At 44.2% G+C, this 26844-nt stretch overlaps 1 protein-coding gene across 9 annotated transcripts in view; it reads left to right on the top strand.

The window, feature by feature from the left end:
* NFASC (neurofascin) overlaps positions 1–26844 on the top strand; it is a 240381-nt gene that overhangs the window by 131006 nt on the left and 82531 nt on the right. For 7 of the 9 annotated variants that reach the window (XM_072648077.1, XM_072648074.1, XM_072648073.1 and 4 more), the window contains 6 exons: positions 10258–10438; positions 18680–18697; positions 19753–19858; positions 21578–21774; positions 22361–22483; positions 24189–24359. In XM_072648077.1, coding sequence (XP_072504178.1) covers positions 10258–10438; positions 18680–18697; positions 19753–19858; positions 21578–21774; positions 22361–22483; positions 24189–24359 — 796 coding nt within the window. The remainder of the gene's footprint in view (positions 1–10257; positions 10439–18679; positions 18698–19752; positions 19859–21577; positions 21775–22360; positions 22484–24188; positions 24360–26844) is intronic. The other 2 variants (XM_072648078.1, XM_072648071.1) reach the window with 1 other exon arrangement.

Here is a 26844-nt window from a genome sequence, read left to right as displayed (position 1 = left end):
ATGTTAGAAAAAAAAAAAGATTGGAAAGGTAGATTAAAGGTAAGCATAGAAATGATACTAATCTATGTAGGATTAAAAGTGGATTTATCTTTACTATTAAATCCTATTTGGGACAAAAACAGAGTTCCAGAGACACAAATTCTGTGTTCTTGGTGACTCATCATTTTTTCCATCACATTTTAAGTGCCTCCCTAAGAACTACACCCTGGGGCAGGGAGTTGGGGGATGTCTGCCTAGACTTCTATGAATCAGGTGCTAAGAGTACCAGGAGAAGCAACTGTTGTCTGTCCCTTGCCCTCTTTGGGGCCTTGGGATCCCATCGCTGTCTCTCTGAAGGGTTGTTGAGTTTTTTACAACTCTGTTTGAGGGGGCTTCACTGGCTTTTTTCCCAGGGACCACATTAAAGAGCAGAAAGGCTTAGGAGGACCTATTTTTCATTGGCATATAGGAATTACAGGCATTTCTATCTACCACGTAATTAGTTCTCCAGTCATGTTTGAGTTTAAAATGGTGAGTTGTTCCCCAAAGGTCACTTCTTGATTTTTCACCTAGATTCTTACTTTACTTTGATCATTTAACACATATTTATTAAGCACTGAATGAAGAGCATTGTGCTAGGTACTCTGGGAGATAGAAAGTTTGGTTAAGACTCAGTCCTTCTCCTCATGAACCTCTCAGTCTAGTGGAGTGACAGTAAATAAACACAGATAATTATTAAACATAATATTGCATGGCAAATGCATGATAGAAAACAAAGGCCCATGTGAATTCATAAAGGTAAGTGGTTACTGACAGGGTATGAGGGAAGATTTCATAGAGGAAGTAACTCTTGAATTAGACTTGAAAGGACAGGTAAGAAGTAAGCAGGTGAATGGGGGAGAGAGAAGATTATAGGTAATAGCATGGGCAAAGGCTAAAAAAAGTATGGTAGCTCTAACTTCTGTCTTTGCTGCCAGGACTTTTTCTCTCTGGACCTCACAGGATCACCACCTGTCATGGCTTTGACTTTTAGTGAACACCTGCCTCCCTCAATACATCTCTCTTACTCCACCCATACTCCTCCTGGACTTATTTTTCAATGCTTGGCATACTCCCACCCCCTTGTACTCTTCTCCAGTGATGCAGAATGTCCAGCCACAAATGTATAAGCACCATTTCTTCATTCCTACTTGCCTGTTCCCATACTCCTATTCCCTCAATGCTTTTCCCCTAATCTCTAGTTCCATATGTTCCCACATCTTCCACTGTACCTGCTGGAATGCCTGTTCCATAATTAGCAAACTTCCTTTCATCCACCTTCTCAAGCAGTTGTATGAATTTAGACCCTCAGAAAGAATGGAAAGGTTTGAACTCCATCTCATATCCTCTCTCCCTCCTCTCTCCTTTCCCAAGTGCTGCCCCACCCTTCTCCTCATATTCATGGATACATGAGGGTATGCTTCGAATGATTCTGTCCCTACTCAGGCACAGAAACCCTAAGTATCCCCAAATCCAAGCTGTAAGGTAAAACTTTTAGCAGCTAAATCCCTTTTAACAAAGCCACTGAATTGTCTTCTCTCTTCTGAATTACATCCCACTCTAGCCTTGGTTTGACTATCTCTTTAACTGAGGCTGATGGCCAGCTATCAGCCAAGCTGGACATTGGGAAATGCATGACATGGGATGGAAAAAAACCACTGTTGCCTAGAGTGAAAGAATGAAGAACACAGTTGCTCCAGTGATGCCAGGTCTCCCATGTAGGACAGTGCCTTAGAGCTATTAATATGATGTTTGATGGTTTGGAGATCATGTTGACTTGTTTTGGAATTCCCATGAGTTGTTTTCTTCCTCTTATGAGCAGTTAGATGGTGCAGACGATGGAATGCTGGGCCTGAAATTAGGTAGACCAAAGTTCAAATCCAGCCTTAGACACTTACTACCTGTGTAACCCTGGGAAAGTCACTTCACTTCTCTCTGCCTTGGTTTTCTTTACTGTAAAATGGGGATAATAACAGCACCTTGTTGTGAGAATCAATTGAGATAACATTTGTAAAGTGCTTAATGTAGTGGTTGGTTCTCCATAAAAATGCTTTTTCCCCTCTCCTCTTCTTTGTGTCTGTCTCTCTTTTATAGATGGAGAAGTGGTTGGATGGTGGTGGCAGATAACTTGTGTTATCTGGGGGATGGCAGAAAGAGAACAGGATTTTTATTCCCCAGAACCCCACTCACACTCGGGTTAGAGGGCATAGGGAGATGAGGGAGAGGGAGACACAGATCTGGGCTGGGGAAAATTTCTGTTCCTGGATATGCATCTGATATGCTGTGTGGCATTGAGTAAGTCACTAGAACTTCCTGAGCCTCTGTTTTCTCACTTGTACAAAGGTGTCAAAAGTTTGTTATATCTTCTGTTGCTGCTTGGGCTTGTCAGAGAATGACACCAGACAAGGAGAATATAAACAGAAATTTAACTGGGACTGTGACAGAGAGCTTCACAAAGAGGTTATCAATTAGGTAATAACAATTCTTGAGTTTACATGGCATCCTAAGGCTTATACAATGTTTTTCTTACAACAACCCTGTAAGATGGGTAGTTTAGATATTATCTCCATTTTACAAAATTGGAAACTGAGGCTCAAAGACATTAAGTTTGTTAATCCATAAATGCATAGCTAATTAGAGGCAGTGGAGGTTCAAGTCCAGGACCCTTAACATGGTACAGCTTTAATATCCTCCCCAACCTCCTCCCCCTACCACCTGCTGCTATATCAAGTTATGGAATCTTCCCACCCTGCCCTCCACACATACACACACAGAATTAGTAATGTTGGGTTTCTAGATATTTTGTGTTCTGCCTCTGGCATAACCTGGTTAGGATGTCAGTATAAAGCATGAGGAGCCTGGATCATGGAAGCTGAGGAGATCAGCTGGCTGGTTTTCTTTCCCAAAGTCTTGGGCAGCCCCAGGCATGGGGGAATGACACATTGCCAGTGTGTTATGTGCTTCATCCTGACCAGTTTTCATTCCATCATCACTTCAGACGCCCTGTGGCCCACGGCACAGTCTGCTTAGCATAGTTGTCAAGAGGAAGAGAGCTGCCTGGGAGACTGGGGGACACTGGGAGCTCCCAGGGAGTGGTAACAGCTTGTGGGTGTTGTAGGACTCTCTATCAGTCTGCCAGGGACAGCTTGCGGAGTCAACATCCAGGCCCCACAATCTGGGGAAAGAAAATCAAACCAATAGTAAAGAAAAAAATAGAAAGATGATTTGTTATTAAGTATTGTTACTACTGTTAGCACTACGATCATAATTAATAATAATAACCATTATTATTATCACACCAACGTCTGCCACAGCTCTTCCAAAAGAGCTTAAAGCCCTTTTGCCTCAAATTATAAAATCGGAAGGAACTTAAAGATCACTGAATCTCACCTTCCAGTCAGTGCTACGATCCGACCTACAATGTCCCTGATAGATCATCCACAGTCTTCCTGAACACCTCCAGTGCTCACTACCTCACCAGTCCATTCTTTACATTGTTGGATGCTCAAATTATCAAAATACGTAGAGGCAGACGCAATGTGGTGTGTGTGATGCATGGGATACAAAAGATCTGGATTAAAATTCTACCTCTGACGTGTTAGAAATGTGACTCTGGGCAAGGCAAATTGCTTCTTTTGCCCCAGTTTCTTCATCTATAAGATGAAGGCATTGCATTTATCAACCTTCATGGTCCCTTCGAGTTCTAATTCTTGTAATCTTGTAAACAAATTCCTTCTTATATTAAGCTCTCAAATCTGCTTCCATGTATCTCCTCCTCCTCCCATTAATCAATAGTTAGTAAATAACTATTACGTGCCTACTGTATGTCAGGGGATACAATGAAAGACAGTCCACATCCTCAAGGAGCTTCTAGTCTAATGGGGCAAGATACACAAAAGAACGCTGAAATGGGGAGAATGGCACAGGGTCAGAGACATTGGTCCAAAACAAGTACAACAGGCGAAGAAATGAGGACATGTTTGGAGAGGTCCCCTCTCCTTAAATGGAGGAGTTTATGGTTCCACCCCCTTGATCAGAGGGGCAGAGGACAATGTTGAGGTGTCAATGATGAGTCTGATTGGGTCTTGCAAGATGGTGAGATTTCCCAGTGATGACTTCACTGGGGACATGGCGGAGAAGCCAGAGAAATTCAACATGAGTGCTCCAAAGTGAAAAATGAGATGACTGAGGAGGGTATTAGTACTGGTTCTGTGCTCTGGCACAATATAGGCTAAGTACATGTGTATCATATGCCTTCCTTTTCCCTTCCTCCATATTTTATCTTCACTAGGCTAACCATCTCCAGTTCTTTGATGTAACCTAGTTTCCTGATGATCTTTGTCAGCTTTACCTGCTTCTATTTTGTTCATGGTGCTCCCAACATGTAGCACCCAACCCTGGAAATAATTATACTGTTGTTGGTTTGAGGAGGACAGAGTACAGAGGGACTGTCACCTCCCTTGATAGAGACACTATCCGATGCCATAATCATGAGAGTGGACAGGGATTCTGAGAGGCCCAGAAGATGAAGACTTGGCCAAAGTCACAGGGGGAAATGGTAGTAGAGCTGAGGCTTAGATTGAAAGGCAAGCTTTATTTCTTTGGCTAAATGAAGTTTTCCACCCAGTTTGCCCTGTGCTTTCTTCTCTGGTGAGCAGTTATAGTCCTGGGTGATTAGCGAACATGGACACACCTCATTCTCCGGGCTGGATCTCTTCACAGCCTTCTCAGAGATGAAACACCACATAAACTCTGGGACCCATATGACTTTTTGTTTTTTTCTATTTCTCATTGAACTTGGCTTGGTTTGAAAATCCCTCAGAGCAAGAAAGATTCAAGTCAGATTCCCCTTTGTTCTGAGCACAGCTGATCTATTCCTTAGGAGATGCTACAAGCATCTGTAGCCTGGAGTCTAAGAACTAATGCCCAAGGAATCCACTCTCCTCCTTATCTATGAGAAAGCCTCATCATTATCACCACCACCACCACCACCACCATCATCATCATCGCTAGCACTTATGGAGTGTTTTAAAGATTATAGATTATTTCCAATTTATCTTGAATATAGCTTGTTTGTACATAATTAGTTACATGCTGTCTTCCCCATTAGAGTGAGGGCTTCTTGAGAGTGGGTACTGCCTTTTATCTCTCTTTGTATCCCTTCACACTCAGTACCTGGCAAATAGTAGGTGCTTAATAAAGGTTTGTTGACTGACAGACTTTACAAATATTATCTTATCCTCACAACAAGCCTGGGAGGTAGGTACTATATTATCTCCATTTCACAGGTGAGGAAACTGAGGCAGACAGAGGTTAAGAGAGTTGCCTGTGGTCATACAGGTAATAAGTATCTTAGGTGAGATTTGAACTTAGGTGTTCCTGACTCCTGGTCCAGCATTCTATCCACCGTGTCACTTCTGTATGTCTAGCTCAGAAACCAGATTTCTTTCTCTTTAAAATTGCAGGTATACTTTGGAACCTTAGGAATACCATACAGTATTGTTTTTTTGTAAAAAGCAGCAAGTTGGAAGGCCTCAGGTTTGTTCCCAGCTCTGCTACTGAGGAACTATTTTACCTTGGACAAGTCATGTAACTTCCCCTGGGATTAGCTTCCTCCTGTGTAAGCTGAGGGAAGAGTTATGTGTGAGGAAGCTGGCCTAGCTCTCTAAAGGCCCCTTCTGAAGGGCAGATTTTGTGCCCTATGGAAGAATGGGGATGAGATAGGAGGCTATTGAACTCTTGAACATCCTTGTGTTCTAGTAAATTATTGACTCTGCTTCCTTCTCCCTACTGTACCACTGTTTAAAAACTCTATGAATTGAAAATTTCATGAGTAATGAGGCTTATCTCTAACTCTTATCCAGTTGTTTCTCTTTCATAAACAGTCCAGGGTTCTGGTTTCCATAAAGGACCCCTAAATAAGACACAGTTCTTTTCCCTTTCCACCCCACTGCAGCACAGTGTCAAGCCAATTGGAATCCAGAACACACTACCTACCCCATCCTCAACCCTTGACTCATTCCTCACACGCACTCCTCCTTGCCCAAAAGTGCTCCACCAGAATGCCAAGTCACTTCCCAAGGATCCACTTCCTTTCCCTGATTTCCACCATCCAGATGGAGGTTATAGCCAAATCAATCTAGAATAGTGTCAGCTAGGAAAAATTTGGCCTACGCTAATACCATAATGAGTCTTCATTCCCAGAAGCAATACCATCAGCCAAGGCAAAGGGCCAAGATATGCTGGGATGCTAAAAAAAAAAAATCTATGACATTGAACATTTTCAGTCACCAGTATAAGAAGAGATAATCCACCCTGGGATAAATAAGAATCAATGACAATCCATATAAAAATGAAGATAATAATAACACCTTCTTTGTAGTGCTATGGTGATGATCAAATGAAATAACATTTGTAAAAAGCTGTTAGCATAGTACCTGGTACGTAGGAAGTACCACATAAATGCTTATTCCCTTCCCTTATATTTTGCTCTCTTTGAGTTCAGGAAGGTCACTTAACCTCTATGGCCCTATCTCCTCATCCAGAAAGTAAGAGGGGTGTCCTGGATGATGGCAAAGGTCCATTCCTTGGAGGCATGCTCCCCCATAGTCTCCTCATCTAAACTCTGTTGCCATTTGGGGAGTTTATTATTTACTTCCAGGTAGACTTGCTTCTCCTCTTTACTTAGTAGGGTTGCCCACATGGAGATGCCCTGGTTATTTCCAAACTGAAATTCTCATGGACTTGATCGTTACTGCATCCTGGTTGCTCCCTTGGCTTATTCTTAAACCTTCTAACCCTGTATGAGAGCACAATACATAATAAGGTGGGAGGGCCAGGCAGAGAACTATAATCCATCAATCAGTAAATAGGCAGGTGGGTATCATGAGGCCTGTGTTACAGCCTCAGCTCTGACGGAGACTTCAGTCCCTTTGCCTCTCCAAGACCCAGTTTCCTCATCTGTTAAAAAAAAAAGATTGGACTAAATGACTTTAAGGTCTTTATTCAGCCCTAGAGTAGAGTAGAAGAGAGTAGATACTTGAGAGTGCAGAAGAGCCAGATATGATCTCCTCAGTGTCAGGAAAGTTACTGGGAAGATTCCCGGCTTGTCCTCTCCAGCCTCCCACAAGTGTTTTTCCAACTACCTAAAGCCAAAAGAATCAGAAACAATTGGGCTTCACTTTGACTCTTGCTGCTGTTTCTTCTTTGTAAACAATTCCAGGATTCTGGTTTCTGCCAAGTGCTCCCCAAATACGACATACCTCCCCTCTCTGTACCCCCACGTCAGTGCCTTCATACAACAATAGAGCCAAGATTTAAACTTTGGCTTTCTTCTCTCCGCCCTAAAGTTCAGACTCCTTTTCTTCTCTTACTTAAACATGCTTCCTCTAAGTCTTTTCTAAAGGTTCTTCTCCATCGAACTTGGGACACAGGATAGAGCTGCATAAGTAGGTCCAGAAGGATTTTAGCTCAGAATTCAGGCAAACATTAACTTTTCTCCTGGAGAAGTGTATTATTAGAGGACCACTTCTGGCTCTTTTTCTGAGATGACCTGAGGATAGCCCTGGCCTGACAGTCAGGAGGATCAGACAAATGACCTTCGGACCAAAATGTCCTGATTTGGTGATTTGTCACTCATTTCATGCTTTCCCAACTAACTACCAAGTGAACACCACCTGAGGACCTTGAGTCTCATTTGTAAAATGATGAACCCGGACTAGGTTAGTCAGTGAATAAACATTTAAGGTCCTACTATGTGCCAGGCACTATCTTGGGGATGCAAAGTAAGACAAAAGAAAGTCCCTACCCTTGTGGAATTTATAGTCTAATGCAGAGAAACAACACAGAAGGAAGTTGAAAAGTGGGGAGCTGGGGGAAGGAGATACGTAGGGGGAGGGAATGGTGGAGTCCTGAAGAGTGTAGCTGTCGGGAAATGAAGAATTGAGTGACCTGGGTGCTTGCCATAAATGGAGGGTCTAGGAGAAGTTCTCTGCCTGCCACCCTCCAACCAGAGGTGACTTCTAAGGCTCCTACCAGCCTGTGACTCAAAATTTGGCACCTTCTCCTCACCTTCGGGAACCATCTGGATTGAGTTGGCCAGGCTGATGACTCCTAAACTCCTGTGCTCCCTGGTGGCCATCCAGAGTAGTACAGTTTTAAAAAGAAAAGTTCTACTTTTCTACGCTACCAGGGTCCTCCCGAGGGTGCTCGAGAGTTGCTGCTTTTGCCAGACTTCCAACAACAACTTAATAGTAACAGACACTTATCTAGCACTTAAGAAGAAGGAGTGAATGACCAGCCTATCTGAATAAACCTGAATAAGTAAGCTCTTCTGACTTCCCTGTAGCAGGGGCTCAGTGGATAGGAAGCTCAGATGTGACCTCAGACACTTATTAGCTGTGTGACCCCAGGAAAGTCACTTAACCACTATTTACCTCAGTTTCCTCTTGTGTAAAATGAGAATAATAATAGCACCTACTTCTCGGGGTCATTGTAAGGATCAAATAAGATAACATTTGTAAAAAATGTTTGGCACATAGTAGGTAGCATATAAATGCTCATTCCTTTCCCTTCTGTTTTGCTATGTCTGTAAGAGCAGATCACGTAAGCTCTGCAGGCCTGTGCTCTCATCTGTAAAGGAGAAGCATGCACTGAATGACAGGGGTCCTTTCTGTGATCCCAGCACACTAGCCATCAACCTCTTTGGAAGGAAGCCATTTGACACAGTCAAAAGTGCACTGACTCTTGAGTGAGAGGATTTGAGTTCAAATCCCACCTCTGACTAGCTGTTTGGCCTCAGGTACTTGCCTCTTAACTTCCCTGGGTCTCAGTTGCCACATCTGTAAAATGATAAGCATTAGAGTAGATGACATGCCCTTTCTCTATGATCCTTCCCAATCTGAAAGATCAGAATCTAGGTTTCCTAGAAGGGCCTTTTTGGGGGGAAGGCAGGAAGACCATACCTGTGATTCCTGGGTATCTCTCTCTAATAATGAAGTTCAGCACCTGCTCTGCAGCTTACGGTGGTCTAGAGTTGCCTGGAGGCATTTGGGATCATTTGGCCAGATTAACTCAGAAGCAGGACTTCTCTTTCCACCAGACAGGCAGTTTGTGAACATAGAATCACAGATTTAGAGCTGAAAGAGACCTTACTGGCCCCCTCCTCATTTTACAGAGGAGAAAACTGATGTCTAGAGAGTTGGAGCTGTCCAAAGCCACATGTGTAGTGTGAGTTGGCAGAAGCATGATTCTAACTCAGGCCTTCTGATTCCAAGTCTAGGGTTTCCTTCCTCCTCCCTGTCACCAGGTAAGCTCCAGAAACCCACTTGGGCCTTGGATGCCCTCCTTCCCTCTCTTTTGCCTTTCCTGTGCCATTAACTCCTCGGGGGAAGTCGGGGAAAGTGGTGGGTATAAAGGAAAGGGCAATCTAGGCTTCAGCACTGGGTAGCTGCCAAGTGGAATAAGAGTGGGAGAAAGGTTTCCATTTGCAAGATGGATGCCTGGGGAGCTGTCCCTTCTTGTCCTACTATAGTGGAGCAACAAGTTAGATGGGTTCAGAGTGGCAAGGGGCAAGGGATTCCCTAGTACATCCATTCCAGAGGTTACCCTGTGCCCTAGACCTAGCTGCATCTAACCTGAGGATAGCCTCTAGGGTCTAGGAACTGGAATATTGAACTGTTTGGGAGGGTTGCCTATATCCAGCCACTAAGGTGAATTGCTTCCTCATGCTCATTCCGAGTCAGCATAGAGCTACCAAGCTTCCTAAACGGAGCTCCAAAGAATATCTAACACAGCTGGTCAAAGCATTTCCAAAAACCTCTGCTCATTGGCAAAAAACAAAAACAAACAAAAAAAAAACCTCATCTCACATTCAAGTTTGCACCAGCCTGCGCCAGCTGACATTTTGAGTTCCTTTTCCTTATTCTGTTTACTTTTGTCTCTTCTCCCTTTCATCTCTTGGCTCAAACACCCTTAAGGGCCCCTGTTCTCCTTGCTAAGGCACAGAGTTCCAAGTAAACCAACCCTAAAAGGAGAAGCAAGAGATAGTGCTGTGTCAGCAGGCTGGATGCCTGATTTCTGCTCTGTTGTCATGACCATTCAGCGTGGGGATGCTCTGCTTCCTGGTACCAGTCCAAGAAGATGGGGGGTTCTTGGTGCCCCTCCCCACTCCAGTGGGAGGGGTGGGAGAGAGGTGGAGGGATGACACACAGTCACTTGTGGATGTGTTTCCTTCTACAGCTGAGCTCCCTCCAGACAGTCCAGCTCGAGCAGCAACAGGAGACGGAGAGGCCTGGAGGAAAGGGGAGCTGGGATCAGGGCCCAGCACCCAGGATGGCTGTGTGGCCACTTCTGTGGATCCATGCAACCTTCATCCTCTGGCTCTTCAGCCTCGTCGGGGCCATTGAGGTGCCTCTGGATCGTGAGTCCCAATCTTTCCTATTCTCTTCTCCCCATGATTTTGGGGGAAAGGCGAGCATGGGGGACTTGAAATAATGGGGAAGGAGGGATGATTTGGGGAGGAAATGAGCTGGACTGGGAGTAGTAGTTACAAGGATAGTCAGGATGTGGGCTTGGTTCTCCCTTAGATTGGTTATGAGTTAGCTTGTCAGAAAACTTATAACATAACAGAAGCTACTAAAATGTGGCATCTCAGATGCCATGGATGAGCACATTGATCATTGGTCCTGAAGGAGGACACTGAGTTGGACAAGCCCAGGAGAAAGTGCGTGGAGACTTGAGCCAAGTCCTGATATACCACCACCACCACCACCACCACCCCCATCCTACAAGTATTCTTGGCTAACCTATAAAGGCAGAATTTTCAGGTGACACAGTACATTCAGCTAGCCCCCCACACATCATCTCACTGGTGCTCTGGGGAGAGAGGGTGCCCTCCCTGTTTCTGAGATCAGTCAACCCCAAATTAAAGGATGTGGACCACCTCTGGACCAGGTGTCTGAAGGGACTGGGGCAGAGAGGACTGGGAAGGGCTTTGTCTTGGCAAACACTTGCCACCAGATTGGGCATTAAAGTGATGCCAAGTTATAAGGCTGATACTGGGGGAACAAGAATGAGTTTCTTTCTGATCAGCTCTGTGATAGCTGTAAAAGTGAACCACACTTTACTGTGTCATCAGATGGCAGCATTTTCCCCTCAGTGTAATCAAACCAGTATTTATTTATAGTATCGGGGAGTTTATTTGGCAGTTGCTCATCCTCTCCCCAACAAGTTATCTAAGGTTGTTAGTTCAGACTGTAGCACAATAGCACAATAGAAACCCATATTGGAACCTGGAGGCTCGTGTAGGAACCCTAGCTCCCAGCCCTGCAATAAGTAGGACTGAGTATTTTGTACCATGTACCCAGACTGACCTTGGCTGTTGAGCTTCTTCCATTGTCAGATGCCAGATAGTAATTACATGAGTGTATGTGTGTGTGTGTGTGTTTGGGAGTTTTGGGGGGGGGGGATGCCAGGGGGGAGGGTCATGATGAAACCTCCATCAAGATCCATTCTAGCTGGTCAATGCCAGGATTCTCAGTCCTTTTGCCCAAAGATCTGCAGTCATCAGAAGATGGTAAGACAATACCGAAAATGCCAACCTTTCCTTCTCCACCTGTAGCTATCTGTGTAGAAAGGACATCAGGCAGACAAAAGACTTACTTCTTCTGTCTAAGTCAGGAAGTAAACCAGCTGTCAAAATTCTTCCTTGGTCCTGTCCCACCTGACATTTTCTTCCTTTTTTCCTGTTTACTAGATGATTACTATGTGTTACACAAGAGTTAAGGTGGGGTGGGAGGAGGGGGAAGGTGTGGCCCCTTTGGGATTTGATGCTGCCTCACCTTGGGATAGACGCTCCTTCCCTTTCCCCTAAGAACACTAGAATCAGAATTTGAACTTTTCAAAAGGAGTTTACCAACAATGAAGGGAGGGAAATAAATTTGTATTTGCTATAAATGAGTTCTGTTTTGTTCATCAGTCAATCAACAAGCATTTATTAGGCACCAGGCCCTGGTGATTCACAGGCAAAAATGAAATAAATTGAAGAGCGTGAACAGCACATTCCTAAGAAATCTTTAATTTAGGCATAAATGACCCATGCAATTTCCTGGGCTGTCCAACCACCTAGCCTCCCCTTTGGGCCTGACTTCTATGCACAATTAGCCACCATGATGTCTCAGCAGAAACCCATAGTCTCGGCCCCTCCTGACTTTTCCTAAACTCAGTTGAAGCTATCATCATCATCATCATCATCATCATCATCATCATCATTTCCCCCCATTCTAACCCTGCCCACCAATTTCCAGAATCAACATCTTCATGTACCAGTGGTCAGCCATGTTAGTAATTCATTAGCCATTAATAGGATAAGGATCATTTCTTCAAATTCCTAGTGTCAGAGACCCCACTTAAGGGTTGGGCTCTGCATGGTGAAAGACTGTGGTTCTAGGGTAGGCTCAGAATCAGGAACTGTTTTTCTTGTCCAGACTAATGACTTCACTGGTTTAAGGTTAGGCAGCTAGGTGGTACAGTAGGTAGAGTCATGGACTTGAAATTAGTGCAAGTCCTGCCTCAGACAGTTATAAATAGTGTGTCCTTGGGCAAGTCACTTAACCTATTCCAGCTTCAGTTTCCTCATCTGTAAAAATAGGGATAATAATATCTTCCACCTCATAGAGTTGTGTTGAGATCAAAGGAGATCATATATAAATCCTTTAAGTGCTATATAAATAAGTGCTAGCAATTATCACTAATATTATTATGAAATCTCTAGTGGAAAACTTCATAGACAACTGTATTGCAACTTATCTTTGAGAGTTGGCTATTGGTTAATTGACTTACTAAGGGTCACAGCCAGTATATGTCAAGGGCAATACTTGAATTCAGGTCTTCTTGATTCTGAGGCTGGCTCTCTCCACCCTATTCTTAAAATAATAATAGCTGCCATTTATACAATGCTTTACATAGCCCATTAATTAATCCTCACAAGAACCCTGTAATATAAGTACTACAAATTAGATCCCTGTTTTATAGAGTGGGAAACTGAGGCTCAGACAGATTAAATGAGGTTAAGCGATTTGCCTGATCACACAACTCATAAGTGTCAAAGGCTGAATTTGAATCCAGGATTCTATTGTCTCAGTTTCAGCACTCTATCCACTCAACCCCAGTGCCTCTTTCGGGGTGTTCAAGGTCCCTGCTTCCCCAGCCTGGCAGTTCTAATGAGGGGCTCTTCCCATGAAGTGTGAATGCCAATGGCTCAAGGAAAGTTTCTCATTAACAGACCTAGGCAGACAGTCTAATAAGGCTCTCGATGAGGCCACGTCCCTGAAGGGCAAAGGAAATTAGGTTATCAAGAAAGTAGTGAAGGCTCATTTCTCTTCTGCATCTCCCCCTTTCCCCTCCCCCCCTCACCTGCCATTTTCTTCCCTGGGGCCTGTGGGCACAGAGCTTCCAACAAGGTAAAAACTATAAATAAATTGCTTCATAATCTGCTAAAACAGCTGGATCTCTGAAAAGGCACAGAGCCATGTGGGCAGCCAGTGCAACCATGGGCAATCTCCATAGTAGCACCTTTATGACAAAGAACTCCAGGCTCCTCCTTGGGGATCTCCATTAGACCAGAATCATAAGGCTGAAGGCACTTTCAAGGTCATTTAGGCATGGGGTTATTCATTTAAGGGGTGAAGATTCCAGGCACTCTAAGAATATGGAGGGAGAAGAAAAGGACGTCTTGATTTTTTGCTAACTTTTGTTATTCCTTTGCAATTCCTTTGTAATCCTATATATTTTATTTTATGCATTTAAAAGTATTACTCTGAGAAGGTTTCCGTGCCATAAACGGAGGCCCAGAAAGGTTTTGAATGGCTTGTCCAAGGTCAAATAAATTAATAGGAGGGTTATTTCTAGAACTAGGGTTTTGTTACATCTGGTACAATCTCATTCTATGTTATTTCACTTTGTCTAAAATATAATGAGGCTTGAGTAAGGAGACAGGGATGATAGATTTTCTTCTCAACCCTGCCCCTCATCATTTTACATAAAGAAAAACTAACGCCTAGAGAAAGAAATGGGTCATATGACAAATGAGTGAAGGGTCAGAATGAGAAGCCTGGTTTTATGGCTCTCTGTCCAGTGTTGGCTATCTCCTTAGATTATCCTGACTCCTACTGGTTTTACTTTGTCTCTCTTGGAATCTGGTGGAGCCCTTGGAAAAGTAAAACCTCTGACTATGCCCTCTTACTGTCTGCTTTGGAGACCAACCTAGCTGAATCTGTGCCCCACTGTACAGAACCAAGGCAAACCACTAAACATGGGCAGTCCCAAATGCTCAGCATACATCACTTGCAATCCTGCAGAGAGAATGCAGCCCACCAGTCATAGAGATACCTCCACACAAAGAAAATTGGCACCTGCAAAAGCTCCATGCAAGGCAACAGAAACATGATCCCCTTAGATAAAACCCAAAGCCATTCTGGGAAGGGGCCCCCACTCCTTCTCCTCATCCTCCTGGACCTGGCACAACAGATGTTATCCCATGGTTAACTGAGTCCATCCATCAGGCACCCCATGTCCTGAGACACAATAGAATGTGCTTGGGATCCACTGTCAATCTTAACTTTTGATCTCTGCTGGCCTGCGGGAGCCCTGGAGTGACTTGACCCTGAGGAACTGGAGACGCTGCCCCCAGAAGTTCCCTTACTTGATCGACAGGGAGTATTTTTCCTGTGCCTTGATGGTGGAATTGCTTTTGCCCCTTGTCTATTCCAAGGACCCAGAATTTTCCACGAGACAAGCCTACTGTCACGGAGCCCAGGGCTATCACATAAATCCCCCGTTGATGCATGCATTCTCCTGCTACTGCTGCTGCATTGGCCCACTGAGTCAGCCCCCCACCCCCTACTCTCTTTACACCTCACCAGCCCAAGCAGAACAGTGTGACCTTTGCAGAAATGGGCTCACCAGCCAGTGTGGGTTTGCCAAGAAGCAAGTCCACTGGCATCTTTCCCCTGTTTCCTCCCCTTACTCCCTCTGGAGACTCAGCATTCTTCTCCTAGGTACCCACAGAGAAGGCGGTCCAGGCAGGAGACTCACTTTGTGCCCTAACCCCCAGCCTGAACTTCAGAAAGAGGCCCCCACCAGGCAGCAGCTAACATCAGAGTTGACTCCTAACTCGGGAAAAGAAAGGGGACACTTGAATAAAAGAAATCAGACACAGGCCTCCCTTGCATCTCCCTCCCCCCCCCCCCCCACAGAGCCCAGTTGGAGAACTTTTCCTCCCCTTTGGGAACCCCAAGGGCAAACGCATTCTCCTCTTGATGTGACCATAAAGGAAGTCCAGTGGCAGGAGAGAGGGGCAGGTGGTATGGTCCTAGCATCTGCAAGTGACACATAGGAAGGAGCTTGGTTGTCCAGAACGTGTGAATTTATTTACAATCCTCATCCCCTAGTCTGGCAGACCTTTTCCATAGTAGATTAAGGGCAGGCTTTTCTTTGGGGTCCATTCAGCCTTGGTAATAAATTCCTTGATTATACTTCAGTGACTCCAGATGTCATTTCCCTGTAGAGCAAGGGGCTTCTTAATAAGCCCCCAGCCAGCTGTTCATGCCCCTAGCCCTGGATGTCTTGGTATTCTCTGCTGCCCTGTGGATGATTTTGTAGGTAGCATATTCAGAATAGCAATAATAGTGCTTTCAGGCCCCCCATCCATCCCCCTTCCTCAGGTCCTCCGCATATCATGGGGTGGAGGGGAAGAGAAAGGCTTGATTGGCTCCAGAAGAGGCAGCAGGACAGAATGAAAAGATCACTGGACAATTGTGCTTTAATTAGCTCTGTGACCTTGGAGAAGCCCATTCAAGTCTCTGGGCCTTGGCTTCTTCAATTATAAGAAAATGAAGTTGAATTAAATGATTTCTAAGATCCCTTCCCACTCTGGCCTCTTATGCATATATAAAATAAAAGATTGGCACTTAGTAACTCCTTCTCAAAGAAAATGTAGAAGAAAGGGGGCAACACAGGGTTCCCAGACCTTGAAAGTGTTCTTCCTTGTGATGCCTTTAGCAAAGGAAGGGTTGTACTATCTAGAGGCCAGAGTCCCTGGGCAGGGAGTAGTGGAAAGAAAATTAATTTGGAGATCTAAGCTGGAGTGAATGCTGCCTCGCCTGTGTTATTGGTTATTAGTCCTCTGACTTTAGGCACTTTCTAACAACCCTATGAGGTAAGTACTATTATCATCCCCATTTTACAGATGGGGAACTAAGGTTGAGAACAGTTCAATTAGTTGTCCATGGTCACACAGCTGGTAAGTCTCTGCAGCAAGATTTGAACTCAAGGCCAACACTCTAAAGTCCCTTCTGGCTCTAAAATCCTATGATTTAAGTCCAGTTCTCCCATTTTAATAGATAAAACAGCTTGGTGGTACAATTCATAAGAGTGCCATGGATACTTAGCAGCTGTGTGACCATGAGCAAGTAACTTAACCATTCTCAGCCTCAGTTTCCCCATCTGTAAAATAAGAATAATAAAAGCACTTTCCTCACTGGATTGTTATAATGTACTCTGCAGAATTCAAAGTGATATAAAAATACTAGCTACCAAGAGATCTGATTTGAACCTGACTCCTCTTTCTTAGATTTCTATCTGGAAGTTGAGCTAGTTCTCACTCTCAAATAATCACAAAAAATGTTAAGAGCCAGGAAGGACACTGTCCCTTCAAGAGTTAATCAGATAGAGAAGGGGGAAGTTAGTGGCCTGGGTAATCATCAGGAGGCCTGAGTTCCTATCTCAGTCTTAATTCTTTAGAAAATATTGCCATTTTTTTCCACCTTACCCTCTTCTACCTAGTTCTGTTTGACTTTTGATCTTTCCCATAATTCCTTGGTCTGTATCATAGCAGCCTAAGACTTTGTGGATATATCCTGAAAGTACCTCTTTGGACCATTCATTCAATAATAGTTGAGTCTTACTTTCTCCCAGGAGTCTTTCTTTTACCTCTAACTATCTCCCTCCCGGACTAGCCCTAGGCAAAATGTAAAAATTGGCAAAGTCTCTCTTCTATAACCCATCAAGTTCATCCTCTCTGGCCTATTTTATGGGAAAATTCATGTTGAACAAATCTTATGTGGGCATACTTCTTGCCTTCTAAATTTCTATCAGTATATGGTATAACAAACCTTCCACCATCTCTCACTACTCTCCCCTTCCATCTTCTCTATCCTTACAAGCTCATAAAATCGATTTAGACATCATCTGGCCTATCCCCCCACCCTGTGCAGGAACCTTCTCAACTGCATTGGGGAGAAGCACTATGATGGAGTACGAAGAGCAGTGGACTGGGTTGAGTGGCCTCTCTTCCTAGTGGGTGGTCCCTCCCATCTCACACATTCTTTGACTCTATGAAAATCCTTCATAACTAGCTTGTGGCCCCAGTGTGCATACTTCCAGAAACCATTCCATTTTCAAGCAATTTTCATTATTAGAAAGTTCTTTCTTTTGTCACTTCCAGTTTAACCTTATGTTAATTATCCTGGGTATCTCTTCTCTCTTTCCTCCTTCCATGACTTCTGGTTTCACTTTCTATCTTGTTTTGTCCTGATTCCTCCATCTCACATTTTCTGATTTCCTGATAATTTTCCTTCAAATCAAGCCAGAACCCAGCCAGACAGTAGAAGTATCATGACAGCTGTCCCATACATCCAAACCTTAGCATACTATCACAACTTTTAAAAAAATGTGTCAAAAGTAAATAAGAATGTTATACTCCTTTCGCCTTTAGGGATAGCAGAAGGGATAAAAATAAGAGTATTCCCCCTAATTGCTGACTACTTCCAGACAATCAAGCAAATTTCCAGATCTGTGTGCTGACACAAAATTATACCCGAAAGGATTCAGGAACTAGGACCCCTCCCTTATTTCATGTAGGATCAGAGTCCTACAGAGAAGCTGGGATTCCATTTTGTTTCATTTCTTGGTCCTTACTATTAATATATTCGTTATAACAAAATTTCATTACACTCACACAATTCACCTGGTCTCTAGAGGTTGTTTCTGAAGGCTGGTGGGAGGAGGAAAGAGAATTCTGGGTATGGAAGAGAGGAAAGAGGTGTGGGAAAGCAGGTGGACCAAGGAGATCCCAGTCCTTGAGACTTCAATCTTTTCATGGTGTTTCACCTTCAACCTGGTACCACCAATCTTCCTATGACATTGCTTAGTGTTTACTCTCTCTTACACCATGGTGTCATCCATTCTGTGGTCAATTGATAAAACTGTTGGTATTTGGGTATCTATTTTAGGTTGCAGCTGTCTACGGGATTTTGTTCTCTTTAACATCCAAGCTTCATTGAAAATGTGTACTCTTCCTACTTTGTCAGACTTCAGACTTCCAACACCAAAGAACTTTCTACAGATCTCCCTACCCCCAATTATGTAGTGTGGGCAGCTGCCTGAATTATAGCACAGTGTGTCAAGCCTCTCTTCCCTGTGTGTCCTCCCTGGTTCCCCTACTGAGCTTTGTGATGGGAAAAGGGACAGCCCTTTTCTCTCCTTCTGTCCCCACCCCTGTCCCTGCATGCTGGGGGTTGAGTAGAAATGTGAGACATTATGATAACCATTGTTCTTCTTTTCTCCCCTTCCCCCTACAATGCTAACCCATCGGAACTAACAGCAAACATTCAAAATGAGCGTAAGTCCCACCCTTGGTCTTCTGGGCCTGGTCAATGCTTGGTGCCTGCTGCGGGTGGGGGGAAGAAGGGCCCACCTTCTTGGGCAAGTGGCCTCTAGAACCCTTTAAGTATCCTGCCCCCTAAAAATACTATATGCTAGAAGCTCCTGTGTGTTGTGTCTACTTTCAGAGTTGGGTGGGGATACCTCCTCTAGGTTAGGATCACTTGGACAAGGTCCCTACAGGGGTTGTGGTGGTGGTGAGGGAAATCTAGCCATCATGTCAGGTGAAAGCAAATACACTGTGGACAGTCATAAGTAGATCAGTTTCTTTCTGTGATGGGAGGGAAAAGGAAAAATATGATGCAACCACCCTATTGTAAGGAAGGAAAGAAAACAAGAAAGGCAGAAAAAAAATGGGATTTGAGTGAAGGCCCAAGTTCGTGTCTCTGGATGGTGTGGTCCATGGATCACAAAGTAGTGTGTGGGAGCACCAGCATCCAAGAGCCCACAGAAAGCTTCCCAGAAACAGTGGAACTGTTTCCCCTCAGGAAGTTCTCTGGGACAAGCAGTCACCACTTGGTAACTTTCTGAGAGAGACAGTGTGGTATAGTGTCTTAGCTCTGGAGTCAAAGGACCTGGGTTCAGATCCTGCCCCTGTCACTTACTACCAGCATGGTTTTGGGTAAATCATAGTCCCTCATCAGTAAATTGAGAGTGTTGGACTCGATGACCTCCAAGGTCACTTCCAACTCCAAATTCATGATGGAATTCTATGATCTAGAATTGGCTTCCTATTCAGAATTGTTGCCTATTCAGTTGGCAAAAATCTAGGAGGTTTGCTCCTTCTTAGAGGGATGTCTGCTAGGTCCTTGTGTCCCCTTCCCTCAAGTTCCCATCTGTGAAGCTAAGACTCTGGAGTGCATCATCAGACACCCCGGACACAAACACACACACCCCAATCCCTCTCTCAGTTTCTAAATCTCTCACATCCCCCCTATTTCAACTGCCCCCCATACAGGTAGCTAAAGATCCCACCACCATAGCCCATTCTTTCTCCTATGTGTATTGTTGCAGTATCTCAGCCGCCAACCATCACCAAGCAGTCAGTGAAAAATTATATCGTGGACCCTCGGGACAACATTCTAATTGAGTGTGAAGCTAAGGGGAATCCTGCCCCCAGGTAAATTCATTGGCAGGTAAAATCTGAGGGGGCAAATGGGCAGAAGAGACCTTGAGAGGGGGGTGTTGAGAATGACCTGTCATTTGGGATGGCCATCCCACCACTATCTCTCATCCAGGTGAGAGACAGAGAAGAAAGAGCTCTCGGCGAATGGCCTCAATTTTGTTCAGTGAAATATGAGACAAGGTTGTCAGCTGAGGCCAGGGGTAGTTGGAAGTGGGAGAGTCATGGGAAGGGCTTGAGGAAGGGTAAGAAGTTTAGCAAACTTGCTATAGCAAATGGGTAGGGAGGTGTGAAAGGATTGCCCTGTTGAAGCATTGGTCAAGTTGAGATTATGTAATATAAATTTGTAGTGGACCTAGTCAGCATGGTCTCATGACTTTCCCCAGCTTCACTGAGCATCAGATAAGTAGGAAACATTGAGAAGTAAGAGATCATAGGATCACAGATGAAGAAATAGAAGGAACCTTAGAAGTCACCTAGTCCAATCCTCTCATTTCACAGATGAGGAAACTGAAGTTCAGAGGGGTTATGCCTAAGACAAAGGAGATCCCAGTTTAATGGGAGGAAACAACTTGACAATAGCTTATGTACAAATAAAATACATACAGGATAAATTCAAGATAATAAGATAGTAAATAGCATAATTTGAACACAAGCCTTTTGACTCTAAATCTAGGAGAATGTGGTATATCTGGAGTCAAGGAAAGAGAAGAAAGCATCAAGTATGATGGAGTGGTAAACAAGTGGTAAAAAGTACCCAGACTGTTAACATAGATTGTTGTCAATCTAAAGGGAATTTTCCATTGGTGAATTCCACCCTGTCTTGTCCAACATATTTTTGGCAGCTAAAATCAACCAATAAGCAAACATTAGGTACCTGCTACGTGTAGGACTCTGTCCTAGGTGCTAGAGATACAAAAAGAGGCAAAAGACAGTCCCTGTCCTTAAGGAACTTACAATCATAGCGATGAGGAGGAGGAGAAGCCCAAAGTTCTAGTTTTGCCACTGTCTAGCTGTCAGACAAACTACTTGGTTTCTTGGTGGTCTCCAAGGCCCTTTCCAATTCTGACAGTCTGTGATTCTTCGGAGGTTCATTCAAGAACAGCAGGCCATTCAATAGGTCAAACATGGGGCTCACTAAATGTTTGGAAGACTCAGGCACTGTTTCTCCAATAACCTGGAGCAAAGAGGAATGAATTCTTCTGGGGAGGGGGAAGGGCTACAGCAGTAATACTGGCAAAGATGACCTTGCTTCTGGCATTTTTGTGCCTTTTAATGGCCCGAATTCTGTCTCATTGCCTCTCTAAAGCAGGGATTCTTAACATTTTTGGTGACATTAGACCCCTTTGGCAGTCTGGCAAAATCTATGGACCCTTTTTCAGAACAGTAGTTTATCCATTCCTAATTCATATGGATGATGGATAATATGAATGTGGAATATGAATAATTAATATTTTATAATTAATCATTGCCCATATTAGTAGTTAATTTTTAAAGGTTAGTGAAAATAAAAATGTAAATGTTTCCCCATCCAAGTTCATGGTTAACATGATGGTTTCCTGCTCTAGAGAGAGAATAGACTGAGTAGCTTTGGAGTTCAAAGGACTGACATTAGAATAGGAACACGAGGATGATGAAAGGGTGTCCAGTGTTCTCAGCCTGGAGCCTTGTTTCCTTTCCTGTTCTTCTGCCACTGTCTCCCCACTCCATCCCCAGTTTCCAGTGGACAAGAAATAGCCGGTTCTTCAACGTGGCCAAGGATCCACGGGTGTCAATGTTTCGGCGGTCAGGGACACTGGTGATTGACTTCCGGAGTGGTGGACGACCTGAAGAATATGAGGGAGAATACCAGTGCTTTGCCCGCAACAAATTTGGGACGGCCCTCTCTAACAGGATCTTCCTGCAAGTGTCAAGTGAGTTGCTGGGGGGTAGCATCTGGTGGAGATAAGGTTGAGGTTATGTGGGCTTTGGATAGCTTTGTTTCCTTGGGAAAACCTGGAGCTTTGGTTTTGAGATGGTCATTCTGTCCAAGAAAAAAAGTTCCACCTTTTATCTAGCTTTCCTAACTAATTATATGGATTAATTTCTTAGCATCACTGAGGTCATCCCACCCATTCCCCTGCCTCCAAGCAGGAGACCCACACCTCACATTGTATGTGTTTGAGACTGGAGTGGAGGGGTGCTAACAGGAGGTGCTTCGATACCCCTATCTGACTATTTGACATTGGGTTTAAAGTAGAGAATGGATAAGAGGTGGAGAACTCCAGAAGAATATGACCCAACTCAGAGTTCAGACCAGTTTCACTCTTGCCCTATCTCAATTGCTTTATCTTGCCCTCATTGCCCCTCCCACTCTACCCTTCTCTTGCCTCTCCTATTCCCCTGCCTCATTGTTCTCCTGTCTCTTCCAGTTCTTATCCCCCTCACCTCTTCTTTTAACCTTTTCTCTATCCTCTGCTCCCATCCTATTCTCATCAACCACCTTCTATTCCCCCACAGAGTCACCCTTGTGGCCCAAGGAAAACCTGGATCCTGTAGTGGTTCAAGAAGGAGCCCCCTTGACCCTCCAGTGTAACCCCCCTCCTGGGTTGCCCTCTCCTGTCATCTTCTGGATGAGCAGCTGTAAGTCTCATTGGGAGGGGAAGAAGAAGAGGAAGGAGGGGAGGTGGTTTGGAGTGAGTCAGGAGGACCCAAGTCACCCATGATTCTCCAGGAGGGAAGATTCTCTCATAGGAAACATAGGCCAGTGAATGGGACAGCAGGAGGCAGGTTACTACCAAGTCACTGCATTCAAAGCATGGCAAGGCATTCAATGCTAGGCTTGGCCCTGCCTTCACATACTGTGGGAGAGGCAGAGGTGTTCATTCTCTCTATGGAGGAATTGAGGGGGGGGATGTTGAGAGCAAAGAGATGTGGAATTATCATTCTGGGAGCTCTTTGTGCCTCACCTATTGCCTTACTAAGGGACTGAATGACTTGTTTAACTCCTTAGTTCCTCCTCCCCGCTAAAGTGAGCATAATAAGGCACAGGGATGTTATGTCTTAAGAGCGAATGGGAAAATATTCCTATTTGAAGACCTACTTATACAAAAATGAGGAAGGGGCACAAATTCTGTATCATTTTTCCAGGAGCAAGGATGCACTGAGTCACCTTCCCTCTCCTGGTTCCCTGTGACCATGACATTAGCTGAACCAGCATTATTCTCTGTGCAGAATTAACAGCCCTACGTAGGAATCATACTTCACTACCATGGCACCATTTAGCAGCATAGGTGGTGCAAGGGATAGACTGTTAGACTTGAAGACAAGAAGACTTGAGTTCTAACCCTGCCTCAGACACTAGTTGTGTGACCCTGGGCAAGTCACAACTTCTCTTGGTCTCAGTTTACTCATCTACAAAATGAAAATAATAATAGCACCTACCTCACAGAGTAATTGTGAGGATCAAATGAGATAACCTCTGTGAAATGCTTTGCAAAACTTAAAACAACAACTAAATGCTAATTGTTATTTTTATTATTATTGAGAATGAAATACTTGGAAAGAAATACTAGAAAATTAGGAGAAGAATGTCCATTTTTATGCAGCCTTACAAGTATATTCTAACCAAGAACATGGTTTTCTGAATCTTAATTTCTCCTGGAAGGCACAACACTTGTAATGGAGGGGAGGGAGAGGGATTGGAAAGGGGGAGTTTTTTATTCCTTTGATAAACATGGAAATGAAATTAGCATTCTTTAGCCATTCATCTTAAATCAGTCTTTCCTCACCCAGAAAGATAGCTCTTGACCAGTCTTGGGATTTAAGCATATAGAGCTTCAGGTATGGAGTCATGAAGATTCACCTTTCTGAGTTCAAATCCAGTCTCAGACACTTAACTAGTTGTGTGACCCTGGGCAAGTCACTTATCCCTTGTTTGCCTCAATTTCCTCATGTATAACATGAGCTGGAGAAGGAAATGGCAAACCACTTCAGTATCTCTGCCAATAAAACCCAAATGGGGTCACGAAGAATCAGACATGACTGAAATGACTCAACAGCAACAACTAAAATATAGCTAATATTCAGTCTGAGGGCCTGGGTTCAATCCTGGTTTTAACCTGTGTAATCTCTCTCAGCTGGTTTTCCCTTGCTCTAGAATATAAGGGATTTGGATGATCTCTAAGTCCTTTCCAGTTCTGAAATCCTATAATCAAGTCAGTTCAACAAGATCTTGCCCTTAGCCAGGAGAACCATGATCCTCTGAGCTCCTGGCTCCATTGCTGCCTATATGGGATGGAAAGAAGCTGGGTTAAGGACCTTCTAACCATGTGCTTCCTTATTTTAGCGATGGAGCCTATTAACCAGGACAAGCGTGTCTCCCAAGGCCAGAATGGGGATTTGTACTTCTCTAACGTCATGCTACAGGATGCCAAGACTGACTACAGCTGTAATGCCCGCTTCCACTTTACCCACACCATCCAGCAGAAAAACCCATTCACACTCAAGGTCCTCACCAGTAAGTGTGGCCCAAGGCCTGGAACAAAAACTTGAGTAGGAAGGGGGACTGAATAGGTGGGAGAAGAAGGGAGGGTCTCCAATCAGGCTGGAGCTCCCCAGTACCCATGGTTCTTTCTAATGGGTCTTTCTAGGGGCTTCCCATAGTCATTGTTTCTGGAACTGCTCTATCTGTCCTGAGAGCAGCATATACTAAAACCCAAAGCTGAAGTTGACCTTTTAATCTTTTCCTAAGTTGTCACCTGGCATCACCACCATATACTTGATGTCTAACCAGAAATTGGGCTAGTCAATTTTTAATAATCTCTCCTCAAAAGTCTTTTTGTATTTGGCTTTGGAATGTATCATCATTCTCCCCATCACCAACACCACCATTAGTGTTTTTCCTTTCCAGTTCTATTTGGCTAATATAAAACACTGCATTCCTTGAGCCCACACTGCCTGAGGGCAGGCAGCCTAGAGATGTGCTGAGTGGCAAGGAAAAGTTGGGTTGGTATTAAACCTTTGCCACAGTGGATCTTCAAAGCCTTGCTTCCTTCGCTTGTCCACCCAAGACTGGATTTCCTAAGCTCCTTTTTTTTGGAAGAGTCTGCAAAACCCTTAAGTTCTACAATTCACTGCTTCAGATTGGGAATGCTCTATTCTGTGTCAAAACAGTGACTAGAAGGGAGCCTGGAGGAGGCAGAGAAGGAGGTAGGGTGAGCAAGTAGGGGTGATTTATAAGGGTTTATAGAAGAGTGAAGTTGACTCCCCTGCTTCCTGAAGTCACGGTGGTTGCTTGAGGGGCTGCCAAGATGGGGGTCAGGGTGAGGGTGGGAGGCTGTCTCCAATTAGGCTTGGAGGACCCATAATCAGGGCTCTTGTTTCTTTTTCTTTATCTTTGTTGCCTGGAAACAACAACGACACAAGTGTATGAGGAGACCTCTGCCTTAAGTGAGAACCCAAAACGAATGGCTTCCTTGCTCTTAGCTCATATGTCTCCTCCTGCCCCTCCTGCCACCTGCTCTGTTCCTAGCCTTGCTCTTTCAGGCCCAGCTTCCTTGTCTCCTCTTTATGCTGCCTTTAACCTTCTCTTCCCCCTCCTCTTTCTCTCTGTCCTCCCCATCCAGTGTCTACTACTCCATCCCACTTCCTGTTGTCTTCTGCCTCCTTCCCCTTTTTTCTCTCTGTCTTCCCTTTTTGTCCTTGCCCACAACACTGTGTGATGCTGTTTTAGTCAATCCTTAGTCACTCTGTACTGTGTGCCACTGGGGAAAGCTAGGTGTAGTAGTAGCATTGGAAGGCCTCAAGTGCAATTTTAATAGATTCTTGTTAAAGAGCAGGTTGGGAAACTGCTCTCAAGCTGGAGGGTCCTTACAGTTGCCATGATCTAAGAATAGCTGCAGGGACTCTTTGGGTTCACTTCCCAGCTTCATTCCCCATTCCCTACACGCTTATCCCTTCCGTTTCCTCCTCCGTTTGCCAAGTCCAGGAAGAAACCTCTCCCTAGAGAAGAAATCTAGGTTGTCTAAAATGCCTCTACAGCCCATGCCAGAACAAGTTCGCACCCGCTGGCAGATTGAAGGAGGACAATGCAGCAGGGCCCCATTGAGGCAGGAGTCAGCCTGACAAGCCATGGGGCTATGTAGATATAGGATGAATCATTACGGTTTACTATACTCCTCAACCTACTGGGATGTTGGAGGATGATAGCAGCCTTGTTCTGAGCACATGAAAAGAAAGTGCATGATGAACTATATATATTCAGTAAGAATATCAAATTCTTTTGACTTTTAAAACTTTCTTTATCTTCCCCCTAAATATTCCAGAAATAGTGAGAAGGGGGCGCTCCTGCCTAGGAGGAAGGATAGGGGAGATGACCTCAGAGGTGCTAAGAAATCCCCCGCATGTCAGACAAGACAGGTGGAGAAGAACATAGGCTACAACCAGAAATGGGTGTATTGTATATGTAGAAAGATTTGTAGAAAGATTCTTAAGTCTCTCTTAGTCTACTGTTGAGATGCTTTGTTATTTCAAATTCACTGTTTCAAGAGAGAAATTGTGCTTTCCATTGCTAAGCACTGTACTCCTGTTGCTTTGGTTTGGTTTTTGGAGGTTTTTTGTTTGGTTTTTTGGGGTTGGTTTTTTTTTTTACCAATACTTCAAAGAAGCTCTTTGTTAGATATGGTAGTTTACTTGTAAACTGACCTCCAAATAAGATAGACTTTTTGGGTGAGAAGAAGGCAGCTAGGTGGCGCAGTCAGTAGAGCACTGGCCCTGGAGTCAGGAAGACCTCAGTTCAAATTCGGCTTCAGACACTTGACACTTACCAGCTGTGTGACCTTGGGCAAGTCACTTAACCCCAATTGCCTTACCTTACCCTCTCCAAAAAAAAAAAAAGAAACAAGAATCAAGCCAGAAATGGGTGTTTTAGCTATTCCTCAGTGACCAGATATTCATCAGGATGACTCGAGATGACCCAGGATGAGGCAGTTGGGGTTAAGTGA

Source organism: Notamacropus eugenii, chromosome 2, assembly GCF_028372415.1.
Source record: "Notamacropus eugenii isolate mMacEug1 chromosome 2, mMacEug1.pri_v2, whole genome shotgun sequence".
In the NCBI taxonomy this organism is placed as follows: domain Eukaryota; kingdom Metazoa; phylum Chordata; class Mammalia; order Diprotodontia; family Macropodidae; genus Notamacropus; species Notamacropus eugenii.
Note: the sequence above shows the minus strand (reverse complement) of the source record. Positions and strands in the feature narration are given on the sequence as shown.